At 42.2% G+C, this 24,976-nt stretch overlaps 1 protein-coding gene across 2 annotated transcripts in view; it reads right to left on the bottom strand.

The window, feature by feature from the left end:
• Heatr5b (HEAT repeat containing 5B) overlaps positions 1 to 24,976 on the bottom strand; it is a 79,107-nt gene that overhangs the window by 14,240 nt on the left and 39,891 nt on the right. For both annotated transcript variants that reach the window (XM_036170644.1, XM_036170643.1), the window contains exons 22-29: positions 19,303 to 19,447; positions 18,593 to 18,832; positions 17,923 to 18,174; positions 14,099 to 14,280; positions 11,445 to 11,513; positions 7,512 to 7,691; positions 1,769 to 2,006; positions 707 to 961 (exon numbers count right to left, since the gene is read on the bottom strand). In XM_036170644.1, the coding sequence (XP_036026537.1) occupies positions 707 to 961; positions 1,769 to 2,006; positions 7,512 to 7,691; positions 11,445 to 11,513; positions 14,099 to 14,280; positions 17,923 to 18,174; positions 18,593 to 18,832; positions 19,303 to 19,447 (1,561 nt within the window). The remainder of the gene's footprint in view (positions 1 to 706; positions 962 to 1,768; positions 2,007 to 7,511; positions 7,692 to 11,444; positions 11,514 to 14,098; positions 14,281 to 17,922; positions 18,175 to 18,592; positions 18,833 to 19,302; positions 19,448 to 24,976) is intronic.

The following is a 24,976-nucleotide window of genomic DNA, read 5'->3' as shown; positions in this document are numbered from 1 at the left end:
CATGTGCCTGCAGAGCCCACAGAGTGAGGTCAGATCCAATGAAGCTGGAGATACAGCAGTTGGGAGGCCACCTGAGGTGGGTGCTGGGGATGAGCTCAGGTCCCCTGTAAGGGCAGTAAGTGCTGCTAACCACTGGGCCAACTCTCCAGGCCACAAACAAGGTTTTTAAATGTCAAGCTACACACAACACTTGTCAAAATAGGCGCTCACCATGCACAAGGGTAAGGCTTTGGAAAGTTTTCATATTTTCAGTCGTGAGATCTATGAATTCCATAATTACACCTTACTAGTTGTCTGTCTTTTCTAAAAATATGAGATCATAAAAGTTCCTTCAGAATATGTAAATACTTAAATATTAAAAGAACATTTATAAATTAAAAATAATTTAAAAGTAGACTATAAACCATTTTTTTCTTCATTAGATAATCTGTTAAATGCCAAGATAGAGAAAACATGTTGAATAAAAAAACCCCAGGTTTTTTTCCCTTGTAATTCAATATCCTGTGAGTGAACACTATGACTAAAGTTTTAGAGTACTTTAAAATAATTTTTAGGTTATAATCCAGTTAACTTATAAGTGGAGCTGCAAAAGTCCTTTTATTATTCTTTCTCTGAATTGTACTATGCAAACCTTCTCTACAGCATCAAAATGAAAGCTACCCATGCTCTCAAGTGGCAGGTCCCGAAATGCATCATGGTGACCCACCTAGGATCAGGTGCATCCTGTCTTTGTTAACTTCTGGCAAGGGTTTAGCACCAGCCACTGCTCCGGGCACCTGGTTTAAAGTGACAGCTGGGGAGCGTTTTTGTACACCAGCCGCGGCTGCTGCTTCTGTGGACTCTGGACATGTAAATCCTGTGCTGTTCAACCAAAGGGCCACTGCATGGAGAATCGGGGCCCAGGAGTTCCGGTAGTGAAGTCTCGCTGTATCGATGGTCTCGGGAGTATAAAATGCCCCACCTGTGAAACAATCAAATCAAGCCAAGACATTCTTTTCCAAAGTGTGCTCTGACAACAAGCTCCTCCCCAACCAAAGGCCTCCTCCAGAGCTAAGCTGGATAGGCCTGTCCCCCCTGATGCCAGCCTTCCAGCCTCTCCTCTGCCACCAGGGACACCATGCATCCTTACACTGCTCTGCCTTGAGGGACAAGCCGGATGCCCCCCTGTACTCTTTCTTCACTGTCACAGAGGCCTTCTCCGCCTGTTTCCCCTCTCCTCTTCCTCCCCATTTCCATCTGCACTGCCAACACTGAGTTTCTACTCTCTCCTGGCTATCAGAGTGTTCCACGGGAGGAGAATGAAAGGGACTCAATCACTGTCATCAAAACATTTGGGAGCTCATCATATGTCTCTTAAACAAAAACAGTTCATAATGCTGTCCTGACTGATCTCAATAGGAGAACTAATTAAGTACAAATAAGCAAACGCCTTAAGAACACAGTTCATGGCTCAACTAGGATGTACATGAAAACACAACCACTGGGCAGCACAGTCGAATACTTCATCACGGTCATGGTCACGGGTTGCTTCCCACAGCTACTGTAGAGTACCCTATTCATAATGCTATCACTGCAATGGCACTAACGTTTCCGCTTCAGCTAACACGCTCCCTGGTCACAGCCTGAGTTCACAAAACCAGTATAAAGGACGGGCTCCAAGTTAAACAATGCCACGTTGAAGTCCACAGATCCGAAGATGTTATTACGTTACTGTTGGTACTAGCCTGGGCCAAGTCCGCTTTGTTTACCGTTAGCACGTGATTCTTACCATCTGGGGGCAGCTGACTAGAAAACTCGGCTGGCAAAGTCAACAGCGCGTAGTCCCTCAGCGCTGCCAGCCACAGGCGGCTGAGTGTCGGCAGCTCAGGCTGCACCAGGGTTATCAAACTGTCCGGCGGCAGTTCATCCATGGTACCATAGTCATCATCATCGTCTTCGGGGTTTTTCATCGCTCTCTTTGGTTTCGACTCTGCTTCTTTTTTAATATTCATAGCAACCACATATACCTAATAAGACATTCACGAGTTGAAAATGAGGCATCAGATGAAAACTGGGTATTTTAAACTGTTATAATGACACAGTTAAATGACGAAGGGGAATTGGGCGTGGATATTAGAAGGTATGTATATAACTTTATGAATTCTTGATAACCATAACGAGCAACTCTAGCTCCTGCTTGAGAGCGTCTCTCTGGTTTCTGACTATTCCTCTCCCCGCACCATGCCCCTTAAGCAGGCTGCTCTGAGTTATTCTGGCATCCTTGCTCCACTTTACAAAGCCTCCTTTTTCCCAGCACAGAGTATAACTTCCTGTCTACTGCCTCTTGCCCAGGCTTACTAGGCATAAATGAACAGCCTTCAAAGAAACAGACTGAGAGAAGGGAGGTGGCCAGAGAAAGGATATCCATAAATACCCCCTAATCTGCCTCCTACACAGGCCTTAAGTGAGACTCGGCAATGTCACAATTACACCAGACAGCCAGTCTAAGAATACAATGTAGCTGTCACATGTGTTATCTGTGTCCTTTGTAGTTTGTGGACCTTTTAAAAAAGACATGTAATGTCAACTCTCCTAAGCATGTTCAGGGTACTTCACTATTGAGTTTATTTTTGTACTTATGTTTAGGCTCTGGGGAACTGATAATACAGTGCTGGAAAATGGGAAAAGGAATAAAACAAGAGAAACATCTGCACTACACACAAGTCTTGAGTACCTTTCGTTCCACAGCGCTGCTCCTGTGTGCCTGCTGTGGAAGCTTGTGTGCCTGCACACTCGAAGCCTCTCGAGAGGCAGGGCTTACCTTACACTCATTCACACAGTGAGAGGACAACTGGAGCACAGACAGACAGGCAGACAGACATTAACAAAATTCTAGAGTGGACGGATTGCAGCTTGGGTTAGAAACACCACATTCATGCTTCCCAGAGGTGTTCTGTTTTTGGCTTTGTTTTGTTTTGTGTTTCAGATGGGGTCTCACTGTTACCCTGGATGGCCTGGAACTCACTATGTAGATCAGGCTGGCCTCGGACTCACAGAGATCCTCCTGCTCTGCCTCCCGAGTGCTGGGATTAAAGGCACATGCCATCACCGCCCGGCCTTTTAAAGAATTTTTAGCCAGGAGGAACAGCAAGGACAAACAGGGAAAAGTAGGGCACTGCGTGGCTCTTGCCTGAGCACAGGGGGCAGCGAGGAAGGAAAGAATCACCGTAGGAATTTTTATGACAGACATACGTACTTTTCTACGACTTTCATTTTAATAAGTGTACTATAGGAGGTCGGGGAAGTAAAAAAATTGCACATGGTAGCACACATTTATAATCCCAGTACCCAGGAGGCTGAAGCTGGAAAATCATACACGTTTGAGGCCAGCCTGGTCTATATAATGAGTGAGTTCCAGGCTAGCCAGGGATACATAGTAAAATACTACTGCAAAACAAATAAACAAACAAAAAAAGTTAGGACGTACAAGTCTGAAAATGCCTTATTATCCTAATTCCCATTATCATGTTCCGTCTTTGTAAGCTGTAATTTTGCTGTACAGAGACTTTCCATTTAATTTGATCAGTTAAAATGCAGTTTTCTCAGTCTTCATAACCACATCCTAATGGGTGCACCGCACAGACCATAATGTGTCCACTAATTTCCCCGCAGCTGAAGACATTCCATGTGTTCTTCCGACTGTGTAGCCTAGGCAATCACAGACAACAGCAAAGGGTGTTTACTGCACAGTGTCACCAATAACACTCGAAGGAAACATATCTATGAGCTTATTGCTTTCCTTTGTCAGAGCAAAGGACCGTAAGAGGAATTCCGGGCTCGGTGATAACAAGCATTCTTCTGGCTCTCAGGAGAAGTGTGGGGTGCGTTGCTGTGGTGGCTGCACACTTGGAGAGCACAAGCTATGGGGTCGAGTAAGACAGGTTCAGAAGTGGTGAGCGGTTTGAACGACAGCTGTTCATGGCCTTAGTGAAAGTGATCTCAATGGAGAGACTAACTGAAGAAGTGAAGACACTGGAATTCTTTCACGAAGCCTCAGGGGGTGAGGAGAGAGGGGAGCAGGAAGACGGGAGAATACAGGCAAAGACACAGAGCATGGGGAAGAGGGGAGGGTCCGGAGCTCTGACGTCTCTTCATGCAGATGCTGACTGGTATCTACGCCTGTCCTCCACGCCTCCGTTTAAAACCCCTTTCTCCAAGGACCCAGCTCTGAGCCTGCGGCCCTGCACTGCTCCAGAGCTCCGAATTTCTATGGCAGCACTCCTCACTTTCATTTCCTTCCTTGTTTTGAGTTTGGCTGGCTAAGTAAATACAGTACATCTGTCTGCTCCTTACTATCCTGCCCTGGAGCTGACATTCCATAACATGTTGTTGGACAAATTGGGGTGGAGATAAAAGAACTATTTATTAGTCCTGATTCAAGCAAAATTTTAATACTTTAAACACTAATCATAGCATATAACGTTGATTATGGATAAAAGAGTAAGTATTGCGCACAGTCCTCTACACTATCTAATTTAATTTACACTATAACTCGTTGAAAGCCATTTCCTAACTTCAATGTTAGAAAACAAGTGGAGCCAGAGAGATGGCTCTATGGTTAAGAGCACTTGCTCCTTGTGCAGAACAACAGGCATGCACATGGTACATACACACGCATACATGCATGCAGACATTTATACACATAAAACATTAAAAATAAAAGAAATATCTTAATGTGAAGAAAACAAGCTTTTTGAAAGATTCATTCATTCATGTATTTTATGTATGTGAGTGCTCTGTCTTCATGTACAGCAGAAGAAGGAATTGGATCCCGTTACAGATGAGTGTGAGCCACCATGTGGTTGCTGGGAATTGAACTCAGGTCCTCTGGAAGAACAGTCAATGCTCTTAACCTCAGAGCCATCTCTCCAGGCCCCCAAACAAGTTTTGAATAGGCAAGTAACATTCAATGTCACACTGTTCGCATAAACCTAAAGATGTGGGGGAGTTGAGAAACGAATCCTCTAAGTGAAAACACAGACGTAAAGACAGGTCTTGAGTAGAGAGGTCTAGAATAAGCTGGCATTTGAGAAAGTGGTAAAGGAGGTGAAGTGGTGGAAGGATTCCCAGACAGCAGGAAAAACGAAGGCTGAGGTACAAACCGCTGAACGATAATACAAATTACCCCAAGTAAGAAAGAACTCCAAATAAACGCACATTATTAATTTTGTTACGTGGCATCTGATCTAATTTTTATGGCATTTATTTATTTATCTCAGTTCAGTGCTAGGCACAATGCTTTGAACTGCTATACTATTTCCACTTTTTCATGATAAAACTGAGGCTGTGAGCCAATCATCACTTGAAGAAGTCACACAGATGGTGAGTCTTGAGACAGAACTTGTTCTAGGGCCTCAGACTCAGTATTCAATATTCTTTTCACTGAGCGTTGGCAAACTTCCCAGCAGATCAATCAATCCCAGCACAGAAACGTTTAGAGGACCTGCCACCTTAAAAGGATCTTACATGATCATCCGAACACAGGATGATACACACATGAGACTGAAGGACAGACAATTTTTAGGGGATATTTTTTAAAAAATAAAATCCACTAAATAGTATCTTATCTTACTTTTATCTTAAAATTTAACATAAAATATAAAATCAGATTTGTATTAATTTCAGAGACTAAAATTTTATAAGTAAAAGCAATCATTTTACTAAAATAAGCAAAAAACATTATTTTGCTAAAATACCATCAGAGTAAGAAGTACAGGATCCCAAGGATACTTTATTTGTAAGATAGCTTGATCTATAGCCTAAAAATTGGAGAAAAAAAATTAATTTTTACGATACCTCATAGAACTGTATATTTCTTTCTATGAAGGAATAAATCCAAGTCCACTCCCCCCACAGCCCAGCATCCTTTATCTAACCTGAGTCAGGGGTGTCCCCACAGCCCGGCATCCTTTATCTAAACTGAGTCAGGGGTGTCCCCCACAGCCGGCATCCTTTATCTAAACTGAGTCAGGGGTGTCCCCACAGCCCAGCATCCTTTATCTAACCTGAGTCAGGGGTGTCCTCACAGCCCAGTATCCTTTATCTAAACTGAGTCAGGGGTGTCCTCACAGACCAGCATCCTTTATCTAACCTGAGTCAGGGGTGTCCTCACAGCCCAGCATCCTTTATCTAAACTGAGTCAGGGGTGTCCCCCACAGCCCAGCAACCTTTATCTTCCAAGTACCGCACACTCTGAGGCAGCGCTGCTGTTCAGGGGCCTCGAGCTGCTGTACCACAGACACAGGGAGGACAGGTGGAGGGCTGGAGAGCTGCTCACAAGTTAAAAGCACCTGCTCCTCTTGCAGAGGACCTGGGTTTGATTCCCAGCACCACCTGGTGCCTCACAACCACCCATAACTCCAGTTTGAGAGGATCCCTTTTCTGGTCTCTGCAAGAAGTAGGCACACACATGGTACATATACATACATGCAGGCAAAACTCACATACATATAAAATAAAAATCAATAGATCTTTAAAATGGGCTGAGCTGGTAGAGAAAGGAATCAGTTATTACAAATACTGGAGAGCAGGTGGTGATAAATCTAGAAAAGATAATTTAAAATAATTTTTTTTTTTTTTTTTTTTTGGTTTTTTGAGACAGGGTTTCTCTGTAGCTTTGGAGCCTGTCCTGGACTAGCTCTGTAGACCAGGCTGGCCTCAAACTCACAGAGATCCACCTGCCTCTGCCTCCCGAGTACTGGGATTACAGGCGTGTGCCACCACCGCCCAGCTAAAATAATATAATTTTATAAAGAAGTGCCCACATATACACGTAGCATACACACACAGAGCAGGAGCAGCAGCAACAACAGCTATGGAAATGAAACAGGTTTAAAAACAACTATTAAAAAATAAACTAAGGGCTGGAGAGATGATGGCTCAGAGGTTAAGAGCACTGGTTGCTCTTCCAGAGGACCTCAGTTCAATTCCCACAAACATGGTGGCTCATAACCATCTATAATAGGATATTATGTCTTCTGGCATACAGGTATACATGCAGAACACTCATACATAAAACACAAATAAATACAAAAATTAAAAAAAATCAAATATAACTTCTGCAACCTAGTTATCAAGGTAGCAGGTCTCTTAAAATTAATTAAATAAAAGAATCTTAGCATAAAAACATTTTTATACTTATATTTTTGTGCTTTCCATGGTGAATTTCCCTATATTAAATACCTCTTCTCAAGACAAAGGATTTTGTTTTGTATTTTTCAGACAGGGTCTCACTTTGTAGCTTTGATTGGCTTAGAACTTGCTATAAAACCCAAGAGTGGCCCTGACACGGCAATCTCCTGCCTCGGCCACACTAGTGACAGCCACTATCCGAAGTAAGAGAACACTTTACAGAAGACTCATCAACAGAGTTAGAAAAAGCTTCCTATGCCGAGGGCCATTTTTAATGTCCAGAAGAGTCTCCAATGAGCATCAGGGATGGGGGATGGTGATATGAGAGGGGCCATGTTTACCTCTGCCCAGGCCTTGAGGACAGCCAGCTTCTCCATGGTGGTGGCACTCTCTCGGTACAGCTGGCTGGAAGATCCCTTTCCAGCCTGCACTTTGTCCAGAGAGGACACGAGCAGGTTGTGGACCCGACGGAGATCATTGAGGTCGCTGACCACGCCACTGCCAATCCACGTGCTGCACACCTGGCCAAGGGATGTGTAAGGTTACTGTGTATGGAGAGTAACTGTGCGTAGAGGAGAGGGACATGGGTTCCACCATATCATACATAAAATAAAAATAAGTAAATAATTTAAAAACCCTAAATAAAACTTCTGCAACCTAGTTATCAAGGAAGCAAGTCTCTTAATATTAATTAAATAAAAGAATCTTAGCATAAAAAGTTTTTATTATTTATATTTTTGTGCTTTCCATGGTGAATTTCCCTACATTAAATACCCCTTCTCAAGAAAAGGGATTTTGTCTTATATTTTTCAGACAGGGAACTCAGTGACACTTCATTGTCTGCATAGGTAGAATGAGCCTCTTTATTCCCTGCTGTGCCACTATCTGAAGCAAGATAACACTCTACAGAGGTTCATTCTAACCTCTGCAGACAACGAAGTAGCACTGAGTTCCTACTGTCTGTCTGTCTGAGACAGGGCTTGGCCATGCACTGCAGACTGGCCTTGAACTCATCTCCCAAGTGCAGGAATTAAAAGTCTGTACCACCATGCCTGGACTCTATGTATCTACTATTTAACAAATGAATAAGTGTTTTTTTACCCAAAGTAGTTCAGTCTTGAAAATTTCTTCAACAAAATATCTGTTTACCATTAGCAAACTATCAAAGTAGCTACTGTGAAAGACTTTTTTAAAAAGAGAAAAAGAAAACCATAGAGTTTTATGATTGCAGTTTACGCTGGATGATGCTTAGAAGTCAGGACAGTTTGTGTGTGGGTAAGAAGTGAAGATCAGGAAAGCTGAGGTCAGAAACACAAAGTGTAAATATCCTAGGTACTAAAATCAGAGGATGACCATGAGTTGCCAAGGGTCCTGAGTCACGAGTTGCCAAGGGTCCTGAGTCACGAGTTGCCAAGCATCTTTGGCATTAGATTTATGCCTTAGGAGAACCATACACAGGATACTAGACAGCATGTCAGTTACCTGCATTAAAGTGCTGCATAAGAAAGAGACGACATGGATGGAACCGGGAATACAATGAGGAGGTCAGGAGACACGTGGAGACAAAATTACAGGGTGTGGACGCCATTTATTTGGGCACAAGACAGTGGAGTGCAGAAAGAGTAAGGAAGCAAAACCTGCTCAATTTTGTCAAGGCTCCTGACGTGGAAAAACAGACGGACAGTGACACCATCGTTAGGAGCACTAATATAAAAACTAGGAAGGTTCAGTGGAGAGACGTCAGCACGATCTGGACTCCAAACATTTTCACTTGAGAATTCTAAGTACCACTAAGAGACCTGTGGATGGACATTCAGCAGACAGTTGGAAACTCAGCTCTAGGTTCCAGGAGCAAGTGGAGGGGAACTATGTAAGACTAGAAACTTCTACACAAAGGCAATAACTAAAGTAGGAGTATGAGGCAGGTTTAGGGGAAAAAATATCTTTTGTTTGTTTGTTTGTTTTTTTGAGTAGCCCTGGCTGTCCTGGAACTCATTCTGTAGACCAGACTGGTCTTATACTCACAGAGATCCACCAGTCTCTGCCTCCCAAGAGCTGGAATTAAAGGTGTGCAACACCATTTGGCTTGAGGAAAAATATCTTAAAAGCCTTATATCCAGACAACAGGGGAGGCTGGTATACTTCAAAGGCAAGTGGAACGAGGTAAGTAAGCTGAAACCCAGGAAAATAAAGGAAAACCACCTGAGGACAGCCACCGGAGCCAAGAGAAGGATGTCACCCAGGAAGCGGCCTAGACAGGGCCAGCTTTGGCAACTCTAATGAAGGTGCAGGAACCTCGTCAGGGAGGGAACACATGTGGGAAGGATTGGAACTGCGCCACACCATGGACACATGGACATTTCTAATAGGGAATTCATTAGGTACCACTCTCAGAGACAAATCAATATAAAAATCAGTGTAATGAACTCAGGTTTTGCTGCCAAATAGATCATAAAAACACTCTGAGTTTCTGCAGTATTTGGCTTTCAAATCCTGGCTAATGGACTTGTGTTCCTTTATTTAAATCCTTAAAGACTGTGACTAAATACTTATATCAATAATTTTACTCACTTAAAATTTTATTTTCAGCTGGGCAGTGGCAGTATGTTTTTAATCCCAGCACTCAGGAGGCAGAGGCAGGAGGATCTCCGCTACTTTGAGGCCAGCCTGGTCTACAGAGTGAGTGCCAGGACAGCCAGGACTACATAGTAAAATCCTGTCTCAAAAAAACCAAAAACAAGCAAACAAACAAAAAAATCATTTTTTCAAAGACTGAAAACTGAGCTTAATACAAATAAAAAGACTTAAAAACAGATTGTTATTAAGGACATACTTCTGACAAAATAAGATGTCAACCAAAATAATTCTGCAAATAGAAAGTTCAAAGTTATATGCAATGTAATGCAAGGGTTAAAAAGGATGAAAGGAGTTGATTCCTAAAGAAACTAAACATACTGGAGAGATACAAAATTTTTGTGTAATTTAGTTTAAATGTAACTAAAAGTCAGGCAAACCTGTGAATACCAGAAACCCCTTTTGACAAACCTCTGTCTCCAAAAATACTTACAATTAATAACAACAATTCATTACAGTTATGAAGTAGCAACGAAAATAACTTTATGGTTGGGGGTCCCCACAGCATGAAGAACTGTACTAAAGGGTCCTAGCCTTAGGAAGGTTGAGAACCACTACCCTAGGGGCTGGAGAAATGGCTCAGTGTTGAGAGTTCTTGCTGCAGAGGACCAGAGTCTGGTTCCCAGCACCCAGGTCAGGAAGCTCACCATGGTCCATAACCACACCTCCAGGGGATCTCATACCCTCTTTTAACATCTGTGGGCACCCATACGTGTGCGAGCATGCACACACACAGATACACACACAGAAATAAAAAACATAAATGGGTTTTTTAAAAAGATTTTATACCTTGAAATTACAAGTAGTGCTGTATGGATTTGTTTATAAGGGAAGATGGTGTAGTGATGGTTCAACAAAATCACATTCAGAGAAAAGACCCTGGCCCCACACCAGACAAGTGAGCATACATTTCTCCGATAGGCCCAAGTGAAATAGTTGGGGGTGCACTGCTCACGACCCAGCCCTGCTTTAACTATTTTGCTGGCTCATGGAGACATCCCGAGGCACCACATGCCAGGCTTTCTCCTGTCTGTCTAAGGATTACCTGATTTAAAACTTCTTAAGGTGAAATTATTCTCACCAACAAACCAGATCCTTCTAAGCAATTCCTTCTTTTCTATACAGCAAAAGAATGTGCAACTCACCACCCCACCACTTTATACCTAGCCGTTAGTACAGGTTTGGGCATCTTTCGTTTATTTTAGCTCCCCTTATGATGTTCACAGGTCCATTCACTTGGAGATAAAGTACGACAGTATCCAAAGCCAAACCCTGAGCTATGATGGAAAAGGGATGGATGTGATTAACACTTACTAACTTATATTTCCTATAGAACACAAAAGCAAAAAAAGATGGGGGCGGGGATGGGGGGGAGATGGCTTAGCTGGTAAAGCTGCCCACTGTCAAGACGATGGTCTCAGTGGGACTCCACACAGCAGAGGAGACAACCATCCTGGCCACCACATGAGCGCTGTGCCCCATACATATCAAAAAAGTAAATCAGTGATTGGATGGTTTTATTGAAAATTTATAAAAAAGAAATGAACACTATTGTAGTTTCAACACAAAGAGCAGTTCCAGGTTCTCTGTTCAAGTGAAATCTACAGAGGGCAGCCACGGGAAGGCTGCTTTCGTCTTACCTGGCAAGCTTTTGCTGTTATATCTGAGGGTGTATCTTGTGAAAAGGCTGGTCTTAGGGCAGCTCCCACCTAGAAAATGAGCAAACCATTTACCTAGAGACACGCAGTAAACTTTGTGTCACTGGAGATTAAAACAGCGAACACACATCTGTGTTCCTCCCTAACACTTTCAATGTTACAGTAAGATTAACTACGGTTACATTTTTCTTTGCTTCTCAGGCAGTTATCAATACCAGATCTATGTGCAAAGTCTGCCCAAAGGACAATCTTGTTTCTTTCACTTTCATTTTTGTTTAATAGTAAATGGGATTTTCTGACAGAGTCACATGTTATCAAAGACTGTTACATTTTTTGGGTTTCCTCCTCAACCCCATATATTTTCTAAACATATTTCTTTTTTTTTCCCTTGGGGGGGGGGAGGGTTTCTCTATGTAGCTTTGAGCCTGTCCTGAACCTCACTCTGTAGACCAGGCTGGCCTCGAACTCAGAGATCCGCCTGCCTCTGCCTCCCGAGTGCTGGGATTACAGGGGTGCGCCACCACCGCCGCTAGCCCAAGCATATTTCTAACAGTACTTATGTATCTCTTGAGTAAAGCTCAAGTAACTGGGTCAAGTTCCTTAAAGAGGTGAGGAATTATAAAAATTCAGCGGTACTAAGTATCTCAACGACCATTTCACCTCACAAAAAGATGCTTTAGTGGTTGGGGATTTAGCTCAGTGCTAGAGCGCTTGCCTAGCAAGCGCAAGGCCCTGGGTTTGGTCCTCAGCTCCACATACAAAAAAAAAAGATACTTTAAAAGACTGCTCAAAACTGCTATTAGCTTTTAGGGGACCAGCTCTGTGGGTAAAAGCGCCCACCTGCCAAGCAAGCTAGACAATCTGAGTTTGTTCACTGGGAGCTATGGTGAAAAGGGAGAACTGATGCTTATAGGCTGTCCTCTGACCCCATTCACGCATCTGCGAATGCACGCGTGCATGCACACACACACGCACACGCACACACGCACACACTCATTCTCACCGTACACACAATGAGAAGTAATAATACATCGTTAATTAGCTTTTCTATTATTATATAAACAAGTAAAGGAATATAAGCTGTAGTTTTAAGGAAGCCAATATCGGCCATGGATTCTTGGAGAGATGATGAGATGTAATGTGTGTGAGCTGAGTAAAGACATTACATGCAATCTGTCCTAAGTTGAGGTTTCTACCGGCCATCACGAAGTTGTCTACACAGATGTCTGGAGATAGTCAGGAGTTCCTATGACTAAAGGCGAATACCAACTAACCCCTCATGTGAACTGGCTCTGAAGAGAGAGCTATACAAGAGTTAGACAGACTTAGTAAAAGCACGGTCAGTACTGAATTCCCAGTGGTTAACTCCTGTTCTGTGGCTACAGAGGACAGTGTTCTTCTCATCCTTTAAAAACAGTCCGAATGACGCAAGGGTGACGATCCATGACTGAAATCATTGACTTGGAAATGACTTAGAAAAAGCTGTACTGCATATGTATGTCTGTGGGAAGAGAAAGACGCACAGGAGGGAGCAGAGAGGAAGAGAGTCAACTTTCAAACAAATGGACCAAAATCAGCCATAGACAGACACGGGAAAGGATACAACACGGTTTGGGATACTTTCCTGAATATTTGAAATTATTTCTAAATAAAAAGATTGTAGGGGCTGGAGAGATGGCTCAGTAGTTAAGAGCACTCCCACATAGATCCTCATTCTAGTAAGCAACTATCTGCAGCCACTTGGACTAAAGCTATACCTTCCTCACCTGTTTAAGTGGTTTATGTATTACTCACAAGTATAATTTTGGGTCCATTTATTTACTTATTTACTTAGGTTTTTTTGAGACAGCGTTTCTCTCTGTAGCCATTGTTGTCCTGGAACTCACTCTATAGACCAGGCTGGCCCCAAACTCACAGAGATCCTCCTGCCTCTGCCTCGAGAGTGCTGGGATTAAAGGCGTGTGCCACCACCAGGCTTGAACAAAGCTTTTAGACAAAATATTGTGTGTCTGGAACCAAGTTTTAGAATAATTTCATTTAAAAAGACTTCCGTTTTGCTTGCTAATATCACTTTCCCCTAGCTTTCACACAGCCTTTCCCCCATTAGGGGGATCAGTCTGTGGTATGGCTGAAATCTTAGAGGACAAATCTCTGGAAAAACAAGTGTACTGTTTAGGGTGTAGCGAAAACAATTTCTTGGAACTCTGCTTCTTTGGCAGCGACCATCAGGAGTCATCCTCACTCAGTTTGCAAGAGGAAGTTCCTTCTGTGTCTAAAACTGTTCATCAAGCGCGCGCACACACACACACACACACACACACACACACACACACACACAATGTCAGTAAATCTGCAACACTTCTGTGAATGCTCCCTTTATCTTTTAAATGGCATGGCATGGCCACACAGCTCAGCACAAGACTGGGAAGCCAGGCTGGAATTTCTATTCTAGTTTATCATTACTGTGCTATCACAACTTAAAAATAGTTACAGCAGTTTGAGCCTTCTCCAGTTGTAGGTTGGCTGAACTATGAAACAGATTCTAATGGTTTCAGCTCCATATGAAGAGACTGTAATCCCTCCTCTAGTGACCCTCACAAACTCCATTCGGTCTGTGAATAAGCAGCAAAACTCACATTAGCTTGATACTGCTCCAGGATCACGTGACCTGGAAATTCTGGCTCAGGCACAGATGCAAACTTCTTGATAATGTCTTCAAGTGCCTGGAGCCCAGCCATTCGAAGCTGGTTGCTATGATCAGTTGCAGCCATGAATGCCATGCGAATCAGGTCAGAGAGATGCAGGACTAAGAGGTCATCTGCAAAGGAAAACAGATTGCAGGCAGGGAAGTTCACCCAAACTAGTGTAATAACATAAAATAGGAAACAAAATAGATTTGATAAAGCACTTATGATTCACATAACTCATGATGTCTAAAAAATAAAACTCCCATCAAGTATCCCCAAACAGCAGTAGATGTTTAATAACACATTAACACAGTCAACTACAGGATCTATTGACAGTTGAAGCAAGATGCCCAAGAACCACAGCTCTCCCAAATGGGCTTGTACTTCTTCACAGCAGAGGCTGGCAGAACTGTTCTGGAAAGGGTCACAGATCCTGACTATTTTTGGTTCTGCAGGCCATATTATCTCTAAGGCAATTACTCAGCTTTGCTGCCCCACTGTGAAAGAGGCCAGAAAATACTTCCAGAATACAATAGACGATGCTACAGAAAGCGCGTGCTGAACTCCAGTAAACTATTTACGAAAAGCAGCTGTGGGTTGCATTTTGATCACAGGCCACAGCCTGCCAATCCCTATTGTAGAAAACCACAGTGTGCAGTCAGGAGATTTGGTCTACAAAATTATTTTTTAAAAGATTTTTTATGAGAACAGAGTGGGAAGGGAGTCTTGATCTTTTAGCACTGGGGCAAAGGTAACCAACCCTACATCTTGCTTAAAAACAAGTCTCAGAGGAATTCAAATAACACAATAATTTTACTACATCCCGGACAAAGTTCAGCACAACTGAAAGGAACAGCGGAATCGAGCACTAACCTCACAGCATTTCCAATGTCCAGCATCTGATGACAAGGACCAAGAATGTAAAGATGAGCTGGGCGGTGATGACGCACGCCTTTAAACCCCACTCGGGAGGCAGAGGCAGGTGGATCTCTGTGAGTTCGAGGCCAGCCTGGGCTACAGAGTGAGATCCAGAATAGGCACCAAAACTACACAGAGAAACCCTGTCTCAACCAACCAACCAACCAACCAAACAAACAAACAAAACAAAACAATAAAACAAAACAAAAAATAAAGATGTAGAGAAACACAGCTCCTAACAGAAAGAAAGAACCAGAAACTGGTTCCGACAGGAAAGACATGATAGAATTAGCAGCAAAGGCGTTACAGCAGCTCTGTACACTGCCTCTGCCAAATAGGGGAAGGGGGCACGAACAAGGAGGAGCGTGGGCCTGTGAGGCATCGGATGGAACAAAAAGGATGCTAGGTGAGACTAGGACAGGCTGGACTCAAGTGTGCTACAGTACAGAAGGCTGGGGGCGGTCCTTTTGGAGTACTGGCAATTCAGTGGCTCAACCTGACCCCAAAGAGTTATTTAAACTGGGGTTTGTTGTTACTATTGAAAAGGTAACAAGACACATTTCCTCAAGTCCTATTTTAAAAACCAACTTCCATATTTCAAGTTTAAAGAGTATATGTTGGGCGGGGGGCACTAAAAGTAGAGAGAGGAGAGAACTGGGCTAGACTCTCCAAAGTGTCCTCATCTAGGGGAGGTTAAAAACCAGCCTTGTGAGGCCTAGCCAGCTGCTGCCAGAGTTCGGGAGAGGATATCCCAAGCAGAAGGATCTGAATTAAAATATCCCTACTCTAATATGCCAACCAAAACATAAATAGAAAGACAATAATTTCCCCTGTACTCTCTTTCACCTAATTCACAAAGCATAGGAATCCCTCAAACTCCAAACTACGCAACTGTCCCTGAAATGAAAGCTGCTTTCCCCAACTACTCATAAGCCCTTCTATCTTTTTTCTAAAATATAAGATGAATATGTGAAGGGTGGAGATGGAAAGAGGGGCTGGGTAGAAACTGCAGCATGGAAGGAGAATCATGGGGCTGGGAGGGTTTACTGTGGTCTAGGAGTGGTCTTTCCTCTAAGTAAGTCACAGTACTCAGGAAGACCAGGAGATGATGATGCTATCCAGGGGCCTGGAAAGCACAGGTTCTGGGCTGACACTTTTTCAGAGAGTCAGGGTTCTTCGTTCATGTTTCATACTAGAATCTAGGCTGGGTCCTAGGAGACCATCTTACCACCCAGCCACAGCTGTGAAGTACCCACTGGGCAAAGAGTACATGGGGGATCACCCCACACAGTATCACACTGTGAGCAGATTCCAAACAAGAAGAGCATTCTCCTCTTAGATTAAGAAGTAATGTGCGGGGTTGGGGATTTAGCACAGTGGTAGAGCGCTTGCCTAGCCAGCGCAAGGCCCTGGGTTCGATCCTCAGCTCAAAAAAAAAAAAGAAAAGAAAAAAAGAAAGAAAGAAGTAATGTGCGAGCTGGAGAGATGGCTCAGAGGTTAAGAGCACCGACTGTTCTTCCAAAGGTCCTGAGTTCAATTCCCAGCAACCACATGGTGGCTCACAGCCATCTGTAATGAGATCTGGCGCACTCTTCTGTATACATAATAAATAAATAAATCTTTAAAAAAAAGAAGTAATGTGCACAATACCCACGGAGACCCACGGAGGCCAGAAGAGGGCATCTCATTCCCTGGCACTAGAGTTAAGAGTCACCTGATGGTGCTGAGAATTGAACCTGGGTCCTCCTCTGCAAGAACAGCAAGTGCTCATAACCACCAAGCCAGTGCTCTAGCCTCCTAGTGGTAGAGTGCTTGCCTAGCAAGCGCAAGGCCCTGGGTTCGATCCTCAGCTCCAAATCCTAAATTACACCTCTATCAGGACACATCCTACTTACCTCTCTATCACCTGAACTATTGCTTTTTTCAAGGAATGATTATGGTTTCGAGTCATTATATTCCCAATGTATAGTAACCAGGACTCGGTTACTAAGTGCTAATTAATGACATGAATACAGACGCCATAGTCACTGCGATTCCTCTGTACCCTGTGTTCCGATTCGTGTCTCATACTGTGCACTGCCATCATCTTTCTGTGTCTTAAGCCTACTTATGAACTCTGCAGCCTATCATATACAGTAACATGAAAGGCATTTTAATATATATATACTTCTATGCTGTCAACTCATACAAATTAAAAACTGACAAGCAAACACAGGGTAGAGAACCTTACTAGACAATTCTCTCAGCTTCTTTGTATCTCATCAACTGTAAAATGAAGATACTTATTTCTAGGGCTAAAGCTCATTTTGAGAATTCTCTATAATAGATAATCCAAAGGAGATATGGTAGAAAATGCTTATAAAAAGCGAAAAAAAAAAAAAAAGAGACATTTTCAGTAATATAATTTTTCCTTTTCAAAGATGCCCAACAGTAATTTTCACATATTTATATATATGAAATATGAGAGTTTGAAATGTGCCATGGATTCATGAATTCTGACTGTTTCTTTGGCTGGGAGAAGCAAAGTTCATTTGACTTTGGACCCAAAATTTCTACCATCTCTTTTACAACAAAGTGCTCAACCTAGGGCTGTTCCTGAGGAAACGTAAGTTGTAAGCACTGTTATTCTCATATGGGTGAATGATTAAAATTCATATACACAGATATCTAGATCTCCATGCATTAACCTATATATATTCATCTTCAGCTTATTTCTAAACACAAACAAGTGGTACCCAGGGTCAAGGTGAGGCAACCTGGAATAAATAAATGCCTAAAGCATGCTGCAGAGGGCCGAAAAATCTCAGACATATTGGAAACACTTTGGAGAAAAGAAGATGTGATTTCGCACTTACTCTTAGGGTTACGCAGTTTAGCAGAACGTGCCATGGCAAGGTCGAAGTGAGCCTGGTCCGCATTCTCACACAGGTTGATGATGCGGCACAAACAATCTGCAGCAAACACCCGTGTGGCCCAGCGGGGAGCCACAAAGGGCTTTGATTTGTCTTCCTCACCCAGGGTAGTGAACATGGTATCGTCATCCATCTCGTCTTTCTTTTCGGATTCTTCATCTTTTCCACTGCTTAAGAGTGTTGCTGTACTCATATCTACAACAGAAACAGAGAACACCGTGACTCGTCCCATCATGATGCTTCAGAAGACGGTTAATTCTCAATCTCTGAAAAAGAGAACTGACAAGCTTCTTCTGAATCGAAAACCAGGGAAGACACAGCATCAATTAATCTTATGTACATCTCATTTGCACATTTATATAGAATTATATGCTACGTCGTACTACAGAGTAACCTGGGATTTTTAAGACATAAAAATTTAAGTTGAACTTTCATAAAGTTTAAAATATATTTCAAAAGCATATTCATTTATACTATGATTTTAACCTTCAACATTTTACGGGGATTTGCGGATGAAGGTTATCAATACCTTTAAAAGTAGGCTCATATCTATGCTTATATATCAGAAGCAAGATGACTTTCATTATTTTAAGGACATCATTTAAATACGTACCACTGGAAGCTGCCAAGACATCTTTACAAAGCATCAGCCAGTGGGAAAGCTTTTCAACTGCCAGTGAAGACAGCATGTGTCCCAAGGTGTCATGGATATCAGAGCACAGTTTCCGGTCTGTCTCTCGATCTAGCATCCCGAACAGAAGCCCCTCAAGCCCCGTGTCAGTTATGTTAACGCCCTGGTGCCGGCAATGGATATCACCTCGATGACTAACTCCAGGGACGAAGGGACTGACGTCTGAAAAAGAATTTTCACACGAGAGTTTGTATGAGATGTTGTATGCTACAGGTAGCAATGGCATTAAAGACCAAACCTCACATGTGACCCAGAACAGCAAGAAAATCACCTGCAAAAATGCCTTTTAACTATGATTTCTGCTTACATACTGGAGGATTAAAATTTAATCTGATCCTTGGTTTCTAAAACTGATTATTCTGATCTCTTAGAAATAGGAAAGTTTTCAGCTGGCCATAGAGGTGCATGCCTTTAATCCCAGCACTCAGGAGGCAGAGGCAGGTGGATCTCTGTGAGTTCGAGGCCAGCCTGGGCTACAGATTGAGATCCAGTACAGCTACCAAAACTACACAGAGAAACCCTGTCTCAAAAAAACTAAAACAAAACAAAACAAAAAACAAAACAAACAAACAAAAACAGGGGGAAAAAGACGAAAGTTTTAAAATAAAGAATATGGCAATCAGAGGACTCACTGGCACCGCCACTCTCTTTGTCCCCGGCATTCTTCGCCAGGCTCATGGCGTATTCACACACTTCTGCAGCTTCTCTTTGTGCAAGCTGCCGGAGACAGGCCACAGCTGCTCGTCGAAGTAACAGGTGGGAGCTGCATAGGTGAACCTGGGAGCATAACAGTTCAGGACAGTATTTACAGCTGTCCTTCGTTCTTCAAGTTCATTTACCTTGTGAACTCATCCTTGGGAGCCTTACTTCTGCAGAGGTTCCTTCTTGAAAGACCCTGGTTATTTAAAATACCATCAGGGGCTGGGAGATGGCTCAGCAGTTAAGAGCACTTGCTGCTCTTCTAGAAGACCTGGGTTCAATTCCCAGCACCCAGGTCAGGCAACTTACAAACACCTGCAACTCCAGCCCCGGAGAAACTGACACCTCTGAGCTCCTTGGGCACCTGCACTCACCATGTGCTCATACCCACACCCAGACATACAAACACACATAATTAAGAATAATAAAATTTAAACAAATAAATATAATACAATCATAAAATGGCATTTTGGCAAGATAGTCACATCAGTAAGACATATAGAAAAGACACCAGTACCAAAATACCTATGCTGAGACCTGTTCTCTAAAGCTTGTGTGATACATTCAAAAGGAAACTCAGAGGGGCTTTCTGCACATCTTACACATGGTCCCACTGAGATGTCGTCATCTACAAGGACATAGGAAGCCAATGCAGTGAATGGGAAGTGAGAGGACGGAGCAATAGAAAGAACTAAAAGTGAAGGAGAATATTTATTAAAATAAAACAAAACCTAGCAAAGTATGAACCCAACCAAAAAGAACTAAAAAATAGAGGTTTGGGTATAGACTTATTCCATCTGGAATATCCCTACAAAAATAAGTATAGTGCACCCCAATAGCCCAAGTAAAATATCAGAAATACAGTTCAGTCTTGGGTGCCAATCCAGGTTTGAATCCCATCTCTGTTGATTATACTTAAATTTGCCTACTTGTAAAATGGGAATGTAATATTCACAGGATTACAGTGAAAATAAGATGTAACCAAAAGGAAAATGCTTATTTTTAAATGTAACCTGTAAAAAAAACCAACAACAACAACAAAAAAAACCAATACATTTACGGGTTAATTGCTTACTAAGTGTTAAATACCATCATCTGATCATAAATCTGCATCCATGCAGCGCTTAGAGAAAAAGTGAGCATCTGAGAAAGAACACGAGGCACAAATGATGGGGTGGAGAGAGGTATTGTGCAGAACTCATAGCCTTTCCCAACTCCACTTTATTCTGTGCTATCAGAAGAGCATGTGTGAGGGTGGAGAGGCGGCCAGCAGTTAATAGTCTTCGCTGCTCTTTCAGGGGACAAGGTTCGCTCCCAGCCTCACATCTGCCTTGATTCCAGATCCAAGAGCTCAGACACTCTCTTCTGGCCTCTGCAAGCATCTCTCTCAAATGTATAGACATACAAGCCAACACACACACACACACACACACACACACACACAAACTAAAAGTTTTTAAAACTTAAAAAGGATACATTTTTTTCATCTAAAAAACATCTTTTTCTTAAGGCATATGTGTATAAAACCAATCTATGAAATTTACTCCAAATATTAAGAAAAATAAAATGTAACTGATGGGAGAAAAATCTTGATTAAAAAATATCTACTTTTCTTCCTAAAATACAGATTTCCCCAAACTTTCACATATCCTAAACTAGAAAGTATAAAGTGTAGCCACAGCAAATGGAAAGAACACAATCACTTGGTCAAGCAGTTTTGAATGTTTTATCTGTAGAATGTCTATCCTACTCTACACAGTTGTCTTTAAGAATCACTTTAAGTAGAATACTATAAAACTTTAATTATGTGATAATTATAGAGAAAGAAAATATGTAGAATGGCCAGCCAAAGCGAGATTAAAATTAAACATCCCAGTTTACAAAGTGTTTTATTTGCCTTTGGTTTTGAGACAGGGCCTCGGGTAGACCTCACTGGACTCACTGGATTCTATATCAGAATGCAGCTGAATCTGGTCTTGAACCCCAAATCCTCTGTCTCTCCCCACCAAATATTGGGATTACAGGCATGTGCAACCACACTTGGTCACAAATTTTTAAAAACTTCATTAGTGATGCAGTATAGAGTGTTATTTTCCAGTTCCAGTATCCTTCGACACTGAAAAGGTAATGATACCATGGCCATAATTATAAGACCACAAAAATGGGTGGCTGGAGAGATGGCCCAGTATTTAAAATTGCTGACTCTTCTTGAGAGGATCTCCGTTCAGTTCCCAGCACCCGACAGCTACCAACTGTCTGTAACTCCAGTTCCAGGGTATTTGCAGTCCTCTCCTGGCCTCTGTAGGCAACTGTAGCATGCAGTGCACATAAACTCATGCAAGCATGCACACACATGCACACACGCACACACACGTTAAAAAACAATTAAAATGGATTAATGTATTTCTAGATACCATTATTTCACTTGTCTACTGGGCTTTGTAGATGGTCTCTGACTTAACAGTCTGACTTAAAGCCTTTTGAATTATAATAGAAAGTGATATGCATTCAGCCCAAATCATGTTTGGAAATCCGAGTTTTTCACAGTTAAGGAATGTGTGGTAAGACCCTCTAATGACACTTGGCACTAGCACCAAGCCTCCTCTCATAGTCAGCCATGAGGTCGTCTATACAAGCTGCCAATACTGTGCACATTCACGGATTTGCTCAGCTATGCTGTCCAGTAGGTTAAAGGTCGTACATGCATTTTCAACTTCTTATATTTTTAACTTACAAAAGATTTATCCGGATCTAATTCTTTCATGAGCCAAGGAACATCAGTATTTACAAATAAAAAGAAACATCAATCATGAGGAAAGGTAAAATTAAAGAAAATGATTACTGTTTGGTCAATATGGATACATTAGTAGTGTATACATGATCTCTAGTTAACCCTGACTTTTCATTTATCTAAGCTGAAGATACAGAAACTTAGCAGCAAATGGCACTATAACCTCCATGGTTTGTTTTGCCAAGATATTTTAATGCAATAAAGTCATCTTTGGCAAGGATTCTAGAAGGAGAAAGAATTGGGAATTCATGTATTGATCTTACAACTGGGAATAATTTGATGATATGAGATTACATGATGAAATCCACCCGAGACTGTACCATCAATTTTATACAGTTCTGTGTTGATAAGAAAGGACAGAGCTGTCCAATTCCTCCCTTGTTAACAAAGTGTCCATTACTGGGATTAATTCACATAGTTGCTGCTCTCCCAGTTTTCCAAGCTCCTAGATGGCGAATAGTCCCACCATCTCTAGGTAGCATCTGGCTTCCGAGAGGAATAGCAATTGTGGGTGGACTCTCTAGGCAATGACACATGGATACCTGTTTGCTCTACGAGCTGGGACTCACTATGAAGCTCTGGCTGGCCGGGAACACACTCTGTAGACCAGCTGGGCCTCAGTCTCATAAAGACCCGCCTGCCTCTGCCTCCTGAGTGCTGACATTACAGGCGTGTGCCACAAGCCTGGCTAAGGAACATTTGCTATCATAGAGATACATTTCAAAGTGAAAATCATTCACTGACAATGTCTAAAATTAGTCTCTTTTTTTTCTTTCTTTTCTTTTTTTTTTTTTTTTGTGGAGCTGAGGATCGAACTCAGGGCCTTGCGCTTGCTAGGCAAGCACTCTACCACTGAGCTAAATCCCCAACCCCTAAAATTATTCTAGATGACACAAATGGAATGATTTCGTCTGGACAAGTGGAACTATGTTCACATAACAGACAAAGCAACTGTTTCCAAGAACAGAAATTGTGATAATTCAGAATGGCACTTGTGCTTTTAAGAATACATTTTGGATAGCTCTATTCTCAAACACATTTACATAATGTATTAACTACTGCTATGATAAAATGAACCTCTCAATGCATTTGCTGATAAAAATCATATTCCTTTTGTTTTCAATACTACACACGGCAGTGCATAATCCGGCCACTTCTGATGCCAGGGACAGTAGAACTGACGTGAATTACCAAAGTCTGAATTCATTCACTACTTTGAATTAATGCATATGCAGACTTTTTCAGCAAGTGTCAGAGCATCTGGAAACGCAAACTACATGAGAGGCTTTGGGCAAGGTTTCAATAAGGCAACTTGAACGCCCCTTTTCTCCTCTCTAGTCTTCTAGGCCATCTCCTTCCCCAGCTGACAATAATCTCACTTACCCCGTCTTTTGGAGGAGGTTCAGGAAAGTATTCCGACATGCCTGGTAATAAAACCCCAGATGTTCCACTAAGGAATCCAACTTGGAAACATTATCTTGTGCTAAGCATAGGAAACTCATTGTGTTCCCCATGGCTTAGTGATATGCTCCACTCAGCTAAAGAGTCAGTTTTTACTTTACTAGGTCCTTTTCACTATGTTTGGTCAACCTCTAAAGCATAATAAAATTTAAAGAGGAAAAAAATGGGGACTGGAGACATGGTAATTCAATGGGGGTAAAACATTTGCCATTCGAGCATGAGGACCTAAGTTTATATCTCCAGCACGTATATAAAAGTTAGACACAGTAGTACATGTATCTTTCATCCCAAAGCTCCTACTGAGAAACTGCAGGTGGAGACAGGAGCATCCCTGGAAGTCTGAAGACCACCTGGCCTGGTGTACACAAAAATCAACAAGGGACCCAGCCTTGGATAGGATGGAAGGCTGACAACCTCAGGCTGTCCTATGGCCCTCACATGCACACTAAGGTACACACACGCTCCCACTCATACATACGCACAATTTTTTTTAAAAAAAAACAATGTTTTCAAAGAAGAAAAAAATACAGACAACCCAGAAAGGTAAGTCATGGCCAAAATCAGTTGCCTGTCTGAGCTGTATCCAGCAGGTAACAGACACCATCTATGCCCTCATAGCTTATATTAGGTCACAGCTTTTGGCAGAATGTTTAGTTTCCCATTATTTTCCTGTATTTCCAATGCAATACACACTAAGATTCTATTGTTTTCTTTCTATATACATTTTGTAAACAGGGTATGAGTGTTTGGTTCTGCCCTGTGACTTGCTCAAGCTCTTTGATGGTTCGGGACTCACTGAATTCTCCCTAAAGTAAAATAGGAGCATATATTATTGAGTAAATTAACTATGCCACACCAAACCGAGGATGTGCCATCTTACCCTTTTCCCTATCTTACAAGGGTCTTCCTTTCACCTCAACAGTGTCCTCCAATGATGACGTCTGCCGTGGCTTTCTCCAGCCTCCTCTTGGTTTCTCTCCTCCCCACCTAGACGAGACTTCACCGCCTATCATTTCAGCAGTCTTGGAGCATTCTTCCCTCCCGTACCCTGATGCCTTTTAGTCTACTCTGAACGGTCAAAATCTACTTATGAAGGCACAGAAGTCTAGTTTCCTATGGTCTTCGCCCAACTCATTTATAGTTGCTGAAGGAATAAAAAACAGAAGTAAGCAAAATTGATCTCATCATAAGTCACACACTGGAGTCAGACAGTGTCATTAATCTATACTGAACCCCCCTGTTCTACCAGAGACTCTTATTAATTCTCCAGGTAGTTCTACTTCCTATATTCCATTCTCTTCAACTTCAGATTGCCTCATTCATAAAAATTAATCTTACCTTTCACCAAGAATATA

Source organism: Onychomys torridus, chromosome 21 (genome assembly GCF_903995425.1).
Source record: "Onychomys torridus chromosome 21, mOncTor1.1, whole genome shotgun sequence".
NCBI classification, from domain to species: Eukaryota; Metazoa; Chordata; class Mammalia; order Rodentia; family Cricetidae; genus Onychomys; species Onychomys torridus.
Note: the sequence above shows the minus strand (reverse complement) of the source record. Positions and strands in the feature narration are given on the sequence as shown.